Genomic DNA, 13,040 nt, shown 5'->3' with positions numbered 1-13,040 from the left:
GAAGGGGATGACAGAGGATGAGATGGTTGGATGGCATCACTGACTCATGGACATGAGTTTGAGTAAACTCCAGGGGTTGGTGACGGACAGGGAAGCCTGAGGTGCTGTGGTCCATGGGGTCACAAAGAGTCGGACATGACTGAGCGACTGAGGTGACTGACTAAAGTATAAACAAGCTTATTTTTCTGCCAAACTTGAACTTTATAGAAATGGATTCATACTATGTATACAGAAATATTCCTTTGTACTTCCAACCAGTTATTTTGTGAGATTTATCTATATCACTGCATGTAACTGAAATTCATTAATTTTCTTTGCTGTCTGATATTCCAGTATGCCACAATTCATTCACCTTACTGTAAAAAGTGTTTCCAATTTTTTTTTCAAATTAGGGTTTTCACTTTATTCTTCTGCTGGACTGTGTGGTTTGCAGTCTTAATTCTCCAACCAGGGATTGATCCTGGGCCCCCTTGCAGTGGAAGCATGGAGTCCTAACCACTGAACTGCCAGGGAATTCCCCCCAATTTTTATTACCATAGACAAAGTTGGTATAAAAATTCCCTTCCACTGATCTTGCTGCAAATATGTTAAGTTTCTCAGGGTTTGTAAATGCTTAAGGGTTGGAACTACAAGATCACAGGGTATATATAACAAACTTGAAAAAAAATGAGGTTGTTTTATAACAATCAGCCCTCAAACCAACAGTATAGAAGAGCTTCCACTGTTCCACAATTTTGTTAATGTTTGTACTGGTGGACTTAAAGATTTATCCTCATCTGGTACATATGTGTGCTAATTATTGCTTTATTGCCTCTAAGCCCTTCCTTGTACTGGAAGGAAGACACTGAAAACTCTATTTCCCATTGGTTCAGAGTTGGACTTTGCCAACAGAGAGCCCTGGAGTGACACTGAGAGGCTGGAAGAAACAGTAGGGATTCCTCTTTCAGGGTTATATTTTCAAGTGGATCAGCACAGAGGCACCCTGGCAGTGTTTCAGCACAGCTCTTGTAGTTCAGTGGTGAGTGCTCTCTGACCTGTTTCTAAATCACTAGGGACAGGCAGCATGTTCTTACAGCCATCTACTCTTTCCTGAGGTCTGAATCTCAGCTTGGGGTGGGTTAGGGTAGGGGTAGTTATTTACTTTTCCTTCAGGTTCAGAGGTAGTAGCTGCTTTCCACACATACTATTCCATATCACCTTAAGAGTTATTTTATTCTTTCTAGTAGTTAGTTACCTTTTACCTACTTAATGGTCCTTTCTTCCCCCGAAAGTTAAACTTCTTAAAATTTTGTTTTGGATACACCTGTGGCATGTGGGATCCTAGTTCCCTGACCACAGATTGTACCTGTGCCCCGTGCATTGAAGTGTGGAGTCTTAACCACTGGACTGCCAGAAAAGCCCCATAATGATCCATTATATTAAATTTTCCCTGTTTAGATTACTGGTATGTGATTTCTCTCTCCTGATCAGGACTTAACATATATGATATATAATGATATATTTCAGCAATTCTAGGGCTACATGACATGTGATATCAAAACAGACTGAATGCAAAAGGAGGTAAGAAAATACAGCTGTCTGCTATTAAGCCAGATATTAAAGAGATCTGCAAGAATGCAAAACACTATTAAAATTATAAGTTTTGGTTATTAACATTTATTGTTTTAAAAGTCATTAATATTTAAACAATTTCTCGCTTGATTTCTAATGTGTCAGGTAAAACTAAAATTTTCAACATATTGTCTTTCCCTTATTATTTGTAATTTTTTATATATTCTGGATATAACTCTTTTGTCGACTGCAGAATATTTTCTCCCACTCTGCAACTTGTCTTTTCCCTCTTTATAGTGTCTTTTGATTAAATGGTAGGTTTTCACTTTAATGTAGCTGAATTTATCAATCTTATGAGGTAAGGTCATGAGATATTCTCCTATGTTGTTTCCAAAGATTTGTAGCTCTTTCATATTTGTATTTAATATGCAGTTTATTTTTGTGTATGATTTGCATAGGATCTAATCTTTCCTATATAGCAAATCTGCCCCAGCAATATTATAAAAAAGTTCTTCTTTTTCACACAGAGACCAAGTATACATATACACTGGTCTGTTTCTAGACTTTGTATTATGTTCTACAGGTTTCTTTGGTTATCTCTGGGCAAATATCACTCTGCTTTATTTATCATAGCTTTATAACCAGTCTTGAAACCTGGCAGAGCCTGTCTTCCCACCTTGTTACTCTCTTCAAGAGTTTCTCGGCTTTTTCTTTGTGGGGGAAGAAGAGGAGGGAGTTCTCTGTACTTCCATACAAAATTCAAAATCAGTTTGTACTTTAGTTGCCCCCACTGCAAGCTGAGATCACTCCACTGCGGCAGTCATCACATTACTGGTCCACACCTATTCATCCTGTGTCCAGGCTACACAGTGTGTTATTTGTTGTCTAAACCTCAGATCATTAACAGTGTGAAGCACTTAGTAAATATACAACATGTGTTCCAGGAATGAATATATTGTACAAAAGTAAATAATAAAATGGGAGGGAAACCATTAAGATCTTAAGATTGCATTGGACTTATAAATCAGTTTGGGAAGAAATGATATCATTAAATAGCGAATCTTCCCTATCCACGAATTATTTGTTTCAGCCTTCCATACTGTTTCTCAATTATGTTTTATAATTTTTTCAATAGCAATCTTATACATCTTTTGTTAAGATTTCTAAATATAGCTGATTCTTGTTAATTGCAGATTTTGTATTTGCAAATTCACCCATGAGTTAAAATTTATTTGTAACCCTAAAATTTGGTTCTCAGATGTATTTTGATTGGCTAGCAATAAATTTTTTAGAATATGAGTCAGTTTCACACATTTAAAATTTGGGAAACTTCATATAGGAATCTAGATTTTGACCTAGCTTAAAAATGACAAAGTTTTTTGGAAAGTCTGACAACATATGTTAACACTGAAGTTCTGTTTCTTTACGGCCATATGCTAGAGCTGAGTGGCTGCTGTTCCTTTCAGATGGATTTTTCCTTAAAATCAACTCACTTCACTCACCTAGGTTACCTGCCTGGAATTTATAAACATTTGCCTCTCCTAAATTAAAGCAATTAAAATGATAGCCTTAAATTAAGAGAAATGAATTTGCCAAAAGGCAGAAATGAGTCTAAAGTGGAACTGTGAACAGAAATTTAAAAGGGGGTAATGATGGTTAGGATGCGCTTGTTTCTGGAATACTAAAGCTCATATCCTAAAGTCCTCTTATTTATCATATACTTTACCTCAGATGGTAAAGAACCTGCCTGCAATGCAGGAGACTTGGGTTTGACCCCTGGATCTGGAAGATCCCCTGGAGAAGGGAATGGCTACCAACTCCAGTATTCGTGTCTGGAGAATTTCATGGACAGAGGGCCTGGCAGGCCACAGTCCACTGAGGTGCAAAGAGTCGTACAAGACTGTGTGACTAACACCATATTACAATTAATTTCTTTATAAGTGAGAATATATTCTGTTTCACTCATAACAGTCTTCTACTCCTGATTCTATTACTGTTTTGTATACAAATAAATGACGGGAGCTCTGACTTCAATGTTCTTATAAACAATCATCCTGGATATTTTATCCTTCTACATTAAATACTGTTGAGATTCTGACTGAGACTACAATGAATTTTTAGTCTACATTTTGGGAAATAACAATACCAGATCTTTCCCTTCAAAATTATATATCTATCACTTCATTTACACACATTTTCTTTAAATATCCTTTAGCAAAGTTCAAAAATTCTTCTCTGTAAAAGCTTTACATACTTATGTTATTTTTGGGTAAGGTTTCCTTTACTTGGGGGACAGGAGGCATTACTTTTTGTTGCAAAAAGAATCTTTTCTCCTAATTACATTAAAAAAAAATCACAATTTAACCATTTGTTTCCAACTTCAATAAATTCTGCAATGTACATCCTTTGAAGACAATCTTTGCATTTGGGATTTTCTTCTTCAAGGTAGATCTCTATTAGTGACATTCCTGGATCAAAGAGGATGGAGAGTTTAAAGGTTCTCAATCCCTTGAGAATTTCTAGAGGACAGATCATTTAAAGCTTTTCAACAAATTCTGCCAGATCACTTTCAAGATAGGTTCTAATTCATACTCTCACCAGCAGTACAGAAATGCCTGGCTTCCATTAGTAAAAAGAACTCTGCTCTTTTGATTAATGTGAAAAGTTGCATTTAAAGTTCTATTTCTTTGTATAGTTGAGTTGAAGATTCTTTCTTTTCTTAATTTATATGTCTTCTGCCTGTCCCCATTCTTTGCTCATTTCTCTATCAGGATGTTAAGTGTTTTGTCCTTGGAATGTTTAGTTTTTACAATACAAAAATACTTCAAACAAACAAACAGCTGGTTGCTAGTCCATGACTACTCAACACTGGCAGAGGCCCACAAAGGTGCACTGGGCCTACCAACAAACTTACAGGGAGAAGTCGGCCTTTATGCTTCATGGCAGAAGCAAGCCTCCCATAAATCCCCTAATTACATTTTTAATTGGTTACTATTAACATACATAGGAAATCTATCGCTTTTCTATGTTGAACTTGAATCTGGCTATTTAACTGAACTCTCTTCATTGATTATATGTAGGCCAAGAGTCTGCAAACTACAAACCTCAGGCCAAATCTGGTCTGCTGCCTGTTTTGTAAATAAAGTTTTACTGGAACACAGCCATAACCATTTGCTTACGTATTGTCTATGGCAGGTTTCATGATAGAACAGTAGAGTTGAGTAGTGGCAACAGAGATCCTGTGGCCTGCAAAGACTAAAATACTATCTGGTCTTTTACAGAAAAAGGTTGCCCACCCCTGATATAGGTAATCTTATTACCTGCCAATAATGACAATTCTATCTCTTCTAAATGCATTCTTCTTCTTATTTAGAAATAAAAGGAATATCAACATAATGGTGAACAGTAACGATGAACAAGGGCATCGCTGTCCTGAAATGCTTTTAGTGTTTCACCATTAAGTGATTTTATTACAGGTTTCTGAAGATAACCTCCATTGAGTTGAAAACATTTCTGGAGCTTAAAATTTTATTTTAAAGGACTGTACTTTATTCTGAGATTATCCCATTCCTACATTTTTCTGTAAAATAGTAACACAAAGTAGTTGTTCTTAAAAACATCTTTACATGGTAAAACAAAAGCTGGCAACCCTATAGTAATCCATGAACTAGGTCATGAAACCTAAATCTAAGAAACACCAGGTTAAGTTTTCCAGACTACAATGATGTTTAGAGCAGAAACTGTAAATGGAGATCATTTAGCACACTGCTTTTCTTACTCAAAATTATACTGAATTTATACACGTAAAGAGGCGGCACAGAAGGTAAGCTCTGGGGTCCAGACAGGCTTGGGGAGGAATTCTGCCAAATACCACTACCCCCTCCCCGCCCCCCACAGCTGTGAGAGCTTAGGCAAGCTACGTAATCTTTCTAAGTCAGTTTCCTTCTCCTTAAAATGGGGACAATAGTAGTAGCCACTTTAAATGTTGTTCTCAGGATTAAACAACCTGAAGTACACAAAGCACTATGTATAAGTATCTGGTCAATTATGAATGTTCAATAAATGTAGGTGCTATTACTGTTATTACTTTATGTTCTTCTGACATGTGTATAAATCTTTATTACTTAGTACCTCAAAGTAAGACCACATCTTAATCTTTTGTGATACCAAAGTAGACCATCTCAAGTTTACGATCCAGTTGCAGGGACAAGGATCATTCTGTTGTGACTGGGTTAATACTAAGAAATGGATCAATAAAACAGAATACTCATATATTCATACAATCATAACAAGTATATAATTTGAGGAAGTATCTGGCTATTTCATTTTTCCACATAACTGTTTATCCTTCAATTGTGTATCTATGTGTGTGCTTCTTGCACCAAGCAAACGACTTACAAATATGCAAGAAACACAGGAAAACACTATTAATACAGGACAAGTAAGATCAAATACCAGTGTTCCAGCACTTTGGAAAATGCTGGATACAATTTTGCTAAGAATGGAGTCAATTAATATGGAGTTAGGAGTAAATACTTTCATTTTTCCTAATTACACAGATTTCATGAAGGGGGCAAGATTTCAGAAAGACTGTAAGAAAAATGGAAATATGTAAACATCACAAAACAGAAGAAACAGAAAGAAGTACAGTCAGAGAGTATGACCAGGATATACATTCTCCTGGTCAAATAAGGAGAAAACAAGCAGAGCACAGATAACAGACAAGTTTTCAAAAAGGGAAGAAAAAGTCTTTAAAAGAAAAATACGTGTATTACCAAAAAAGTTATAATGAACAATACAGACAAAATACCCTTGGATCTTCAAGCATGTGCAACTTTCATAATTCTTACTAATGGGTAGGATGGGAAATTAAAATTCTAAATTTTTTAAGCTTAGATCCAAAGAAGAGTGAGAATTTACTTACTTCACTAGAGCAGCTGCTTCAGGAAGTACGTCAGCAAATGATTCACGGAATATGATTGCGTTTTTCCTTTTACAGTTCTGTATGACATCATTGGCAAGGTAAAAGAGATTCAAACGGTGGGGATAGGCAGCTGGAGATGAGAAAAGACAATAAATAAAACCAAATGAGTCAAGTTATACTTAGTGAAACTTACTCCAAATACAGACAGACAAACGAACTAACGGATCAATTTACTGCTCCCTGGTGGCTTAGAGGGTAAAGCGTCTGTCTGTAACGCAGCAGATCCCTGGGTTGGGAAGATCCCCTGGAGAAGGAAATGGCAACCCACTCCAGTACTCTTGCCTGGAAAATCCCATGGACAGAGGAGCCTTGTAGGCTACAGTCCATGGGGTCACAAAGAGTGGGACACGACTGAGCGACGACAATGCCTAAAAACCTTGACTGCTTCAGGTTAAGTTTCTGTTCAAAGTGTTCCTTTGAGCAGATTTCCACTTTACTTTGCATTATGTTTGGCACTAAAAAACACATTAACTTTGGAGAAGCTAAAATAAAACAAAACTGTTCTTCCAAACATCTGGGAAGATTAAAAATTGAGTTGAAGTAGTTCAATTTGTTGCAAAAACACCAGGGTTAGTGGAAGGAGTGTGAACCAGAATGTGACCGTAGACAAACTGCTTAGCCTCCTTTCCAGTATTATTGTAGACAGACCCTCTCCACCTTCCCATCTGCGGGAAGAGAGGCTCTGCTGCCACTTTCACCTCCAGGTGAGTGTCCTGGGAAACGAGGAATTTGAGCCCACAAACAGACCTCAGTCAATCTTTTTTTAAAGGTCCAAGGCAAGGCCTAATTTATTTACTATCTAGAACCTTGAGCCAAGCAAACCCAAGTTTTATTATTATCCTGAACAATCTTAATGTCCACATGGATGATTCATCACATTTTCTAGTTTCAACCTCAAATTCAGTGACCTCCAAGAACAACTTCTTCCTACACTTTCAAATCACCCTTTCTGACCACAACCACCCACTTTGTTGTATCTGTCCTTCAATTTCATCAAGTTCTCATCTCTTTATTTTCGCTTAACTCATGTACAGTCTCTTCTAGTACTCAATTCTTCCTCTACCAATTCCACAGTCTTTTTGATCCATTATCTAAACCATTCATATTAAAACCTTCATATGCTTTTCATTCTCCCTACAGTTTATAGCCTACCGCATGTATTCAAAAAAATCCTAAATCTGGATCAATCCAACTGAATGCCTTTATTGCACCTATACTTCTGTCCCTGGGTTCTGCTGAAAAAAATCACACCAACAGTATTGAAACGATTCAGTCTCCTCCTCACTGGGCCTTCCTTCCACGTGTCTTTGATTAGCATCTTCTCTAATTTGCTGTTAGACCTATTTCGAACTTTTACCACTTTTGTGATGCACCCTTACCACATTCTTTCTCACTCTTAGGAGATAAGCTTAATATCCTATTTCACAGAGAAGCAGAAATCATTAGATGGAACTTATGTTCTCTCAAAAAAATGTATCCATGGGGATTTCCCTTGTGGTCCAGTGGCTGGGAGTCTACATTTTCAACATAGGGGGCACAGGTTTGATCCCTGGTCAGGGAACTACAAGTCCATACGCCATGGGGCTCCGACAAAAAAAAAAAAGTACCCATATTTAAACCAATCCAAATCAACTTACCTGAGTCGGTTAAGATCTTTCAGATTTAGAGATCTGAAAAGAGTATTATATAGTCACTGTCTCCACTTTCATTTCTAGTAATTCCATAATTATAGAATTACTATACTTTTCTGTATTTAAAAAATATGTAATCCACTATATGAGGAGCTTTATATAAAATATGCTATCTCATTTAAGCTGCCATCACTCTTAAAAAATATGTAATCCACTATATGAGGAGCTTTATATAAAATATGCTATCTCATTTAAGCTGCCATCACTCCACTCAAACGGCAGTTACTAAGGTTACCAATAAATTCCAACTTACTAAACCCAAAAGCGAGCTTTTTTTCCCACCTCCAAAAAAAGCTTATTAGCATGATTAAAAACATTTTCTTGAATAATGACAGAATTTCTAAACCTGAAAGAGGATCAATGGCTATACTTTATAACCAGTATTTGCAACTGGAAAGACAGATTTATTGCCCAGTCTTCATTTTATTACAAACAACCCACATTTACTAGTTTTCTGTGAAGTCAAGACTATTGCTTTGGGAATGAGTCCCTACTGCAATTAAGTATAAAAAATATCTTCCATAATCAGACTGTGACCTACATAATTGAGTACAGAGTTGATAAAATCCTCGAAGAGCTGGGTTTTTTGTTTTTTAAAAAAGCATTCCTTTTACACACTACAAGGCAATAATTAGATTTTGGCTTCTAAGAATCCCACATGATATTCAGAATGGCAGTCCCTGAAGGTCCCCTTTCCATATAACTGAACACTCAGACCCTCTTCTGGAGTGTACATTCTTGGGATGGACTCGGAAGACCTCAACATCCACATGTTTACATGGGTTTGAGAACAAAGACAGCATCATTTGGAATACAGTAGTCATTATACATGTCGCCTTCACACGGGTATGGCAGTCTGGTGAAAGCTTCAATAACAAAACCAGCTTTTCTGAAAACTTCAGGCAGACTATTCACTTGTTTTTCCCAGTTCTATCCCTTGATTTTCAAAATTTCCAATAGTTTATCCCATTTGCCACCTACGTTATCCATATAGGGATGAAAAGGTAAGACCAAAGAAAGGATGACCCTGCCTCTGGTTGGCTCCAAGACACTTCTGATATCTTTTTAACAAAGTCAGAGGCTGATCACAATGGTCCAGCAAATTCAAGTAGCTGATGACATCATACTAGAACCCTGTCTTCTGCCATTCATTTATACCAAGCACTCTGTATTTCTTCTTCTGTAGCTGCCATGTCATAGTTTCAGACAGCTCAGTGGCATAAATTTCTTCAAAATGAGGGCTCATGATTTTTGTGACCTCTCCATCTCCAGCACCTAAATCAAGAAGTCTATGGGTTTTCCAGTCCAGGTTAATATTAAGCAGTCTCTGAAACTGACCTGGTGAAAACACAAACATTGAGCCTCTTCTTAGCAACCCATTGATAGACGGTCTAGACATAATCAGGCTGAAAACAGGTGAAGGAGAGATGTAATTGGATAAATAGCCAGCCCGATTTCTCAATGTTATTGTTTTAGATCTGTGTTCTTTGATCAAGGTAACTCTGAACAAAGACAGCCTGGAGTGACTTGCATAACCTCTCTGTCGCACACATCCCACTGGTGGTTCTCCTTCCTTCCGCTCGCAGGCGTCCCGGCCACTCATCAAGTTGTTCACTTACAGGGAGCGGGTCAGCGGGTTCCACAGGGTCCACATCCTTCGCACCAGCTACACGGACGCCAGCCTTAGGCACAGTCAGCCCGCGAGCAGCTTCATCCGGGGCCGTGGCCGCTCGCTCTAATCACCGCCGGGCGAGGAGGACTCGCCGCCGCGGCCGCCCAGGCTCAAGCCATTGCACCCAACTCGCCCCTCCAGCCCCTTCAGGGCCGAGGCAGGGGGTCAAGGCGAGTTTTTTCTAAATGCTATTTCTACAGAGAGGTATCATTTCCACCAAACTTTTGGTACACAGAATAATCTAATAAACCCTCTTTTGGTCTGTCTTAATCGCTCTCTTAGTTCTCCTCTGACGTCTCTAGCTACTCCTCCACATATATACATAGGCAGGCATGTATAGTTACAGGCAGCTCTACCTGTAATCCTCTTCCTTTAAATGCTGATGCTTCCCAAGGTTCTCTCCTGAGCACTCTTCTTGATTCGTCGGTAGCATAGTGTTTTCAGATTTCAGGTTTGATAACAGTCTGTTCCATTCCTGGCTTTGTCACTTAACAGCTTTAGGGCTTATACATTACCTAACTCTTCTGTATGTTACCTTTTTTCCTTTCAGAAATGACAACTTCATGAGTTGTTAAAAGAATTAAATAATAAGACAATGTACGTAAACCATTTAGAATAGCACTCAGTCAACAGATAATGGAATGCTATCAGCAGAACTATCCACATTTAACTACTACCACCTGAGTATCAATGACTCCAGCATCCATAGATTTCACGTCTGGATTTCTCTTTACCAGTTAACACATACATCTACTTCAACATCTCAGAGGCACCCTGAACCTGATTTCTCAATATCTTATTAATAATCTTCCTTCTCCTCCATCTGTTACTGCTCTTATATTTAGCCAGAATTTCAGCAGTCTTTTCTGGCTCTTCTTTCTCCCTACCTAATCCTTGCAGATTTTGATAAATCTGCAAGTCCAACCAATTTTGTCTCCAATATATGCCAAATTTATTTCCTCTTTTCCTTTTCTTCCTACCATTGTTCTTTGCTGGGTTATCTTTTGACCTGGACAACTACTGCAATAATCTCTTAACTGTTTATCTTGCCTGGGACCTGATCTTTTCAAATTTATTCTATACATTGTTGGCCAAATTCATCTTCTAATATGTAAACATTATCCAATTATGTCTCATACGAAATCTGTCAATGATTTCCAACTGCTTATTAGAAAATGTCCAAACACCTTCAGTTCAGTTGCTCAGTTGTGTCTGACTCTTTTCGATCCCATGGATTGCAGCATGCCAGGCTTCCCTGTCCATCACCCAATTGCTGGAGCTTACTCAAACTCTGTCCATCAAGGTGGTGATGCCATCCAACCATCTCATCTTCTGTCGTCCCCTTCCCCTCCCACCTTCAATCTTTCCCAGTATCAGGGTCTTTTCCAATGAGTCAGTTCTTTGCAACAGGTGACCAAAGTATTGGAGTTTCAGCTTCAGCATCAGTCCTTCCAATGAATATTCAGGACTGATTTCCTTTAGGATGTATTAAAGGAACCTTTAGGTTGGATCTCCTTGCAGTCCAAGGGACTCTCAAGAGTCTTCTCCAACACCACAGTTCAAAAGCATCAATTCTTCGGTGCTCAGCTTTCTTTACAGTCCAACTCTCACATCATTACATGACTACTGGAAAAACCATAGATGACTAGACGGACCTTTGTTGGCAAAATAATGCCTCTGCTTTTTAATATGCTCTCTAAGTCAAACACCTTAGTTTTCACTCATTTTCCGGATTTTTACCTTCTCTTCCAGTCTCATCTCTTCCCCTTCAAAGTTCTACCTTTAATGCATTACTCACAGTCCCCAGAAACACCTCACACAAAATTTTCCTTTTCTATGATAATCTATCCTACATAATCTTCAGTGTTTTCTACTCACCCATAGAAAAAAGCCCCAAATTTTAAATTTAATTCATGTTAGATTCTGACCCCTCTCCACCTCATCTCTACTTTTCCCCAGAATGAATCATCCCAAAGCTTTTTTTTTTCTTTTTGAGCAGGCCCCATGGCCTGATCTAGTTCCCCCAGATCAGGGACTGAACTGAGGCCCTTTGCAATGAAAATAGAAAGTTCTAACCAGGGAATTCCCACCCTCAATTACTACTGGAGAGATTAAGAGACTCAAGGTATAGAGTAATTGAATATAACTAATCTGTGTTACTGAAATGGATACAGGTTTGGACGTCAGCTGTAAATCACATTTCTGGATCAACTGAAGAAACCTGAATGTGGTCTGGGACTAGAGAAAATGAAAATTTAAGGAAATGGAAATAAATAAATCATCAACTGGTGGTGGTGGGGGGAACAGTAATTACAGAATGATCTCGTGTTAGAAAAAAATCAATGAAAGAGATCAGAAAGAACATGGAATTAAGTTTTATAAGTACAGATCTTTATCTTTTTTCCCTTTTACCTGCCTGTATTCTAATTTTCCACTAACATGATACATTTCTGATCCTTTCATAACTGATTAAGGAGATATAATCATTTCTGTCCAAAAAGTTTACCTGATTGTCTTGAACTAATGTGTATCTCAGCCTGGACCTGTTCTTTGAACTTCAGACTCAGATACCCAAATGCTTACCCAATTCTCTCTCAGATGTTTAACACACAGCTCAGACTCAAAATGCGATGCTGTGCTTTCTTCTTCTGAATTCTCTCCTCTCCTACAGGTTTCTTCATCTCTGCAAATGGTATTTCTTCTGTGGTGGCTTTTCTCAGCCAAAAATCAAGCCATCTTTGACTCCTCTCTTTCACATTCCATATCCAAACTCAAAATACATATCTCATTAATGCTACTTTTTGAAATATATACAGACTTAGGGGAAGTTACAAATGTGGGAAGGAAGGTTAGAAATAAACCCTGTGGTGCTGGAATTTAATTGGAAGTCTTGGTATGAATTCATAGTTATACATAGAAAACATACAGTGAATAAATGTATGTGTCTACATATAACTATTTCTTAAATCTCTCCATTGAAAAGGCCTAGAAGTAATAATATCCCAGGCACCTAATACCAAGATCTTTGTTTCTTAGAGGAACCAGGAGAAATGGCTGATTCCAGGCCAGGAAAGAAAGTATCAATACAAGAGCTCAGAACATCTTATACTAGTAAAGTGCACAGTGATGTCAAAAGAATACA

At 37.9% G+C, this 13,040-nt stretch overlaps 1 protein-coding gene and 1 pseudogene across 8 annotated transcripts in view; both read right to left on the bottom strand.

The window, feature by feature from the left end:
* RPRD2 (regulation of nuclear pre-mRNA domain containing 2) overlaps positions 1-13,040 on the bottom strand; it is a 91,564-nt gene that overhangs the window by 42,014 nt on the left and 36,510 nt on the right. For all 8 annotated transcript variants that reach the window (XM_070467295.1, XM_020911958.2, XM_070467292.1 and 5 more), the window contains exon 2: positions 6,476-6,605. In XM_070467295.1, coding sequence (XP_070323396.1) covers positions 6,476-6,605 — 130 coding nt within the window. The remainder of the gene's footprint in view (positions 1-6,475; positions 6,606-13,040) is intronic.
* Positions 7,129-9,940, bottom strand: LOC110149553 (protein-L-histidine N-pros-methyltransferase pseudogene; annotated as a pseudogene).

The sequence above is a fragment of the Odocoileus virginianus genome, chromosome 5 (genome assembly GCF_023699985.2).
Source record: "Odocoileus virginianus isolate 20LAN1187 ecotype Illinois chromosome 5, Ovbor_1.2, whole genome shotgun sequence".
Classification (NCBI taxonomy): Eukaryota; Metazoa; Chordata; class Mammalia; order Artiodactyla; family Cervidae; genus Odocoileus; species Odocoileus virginianus.
Note: the sequence above shows the minus strand (reverse complement) of the source record. Positions and strands in the feature narration are given on the sequence as shown.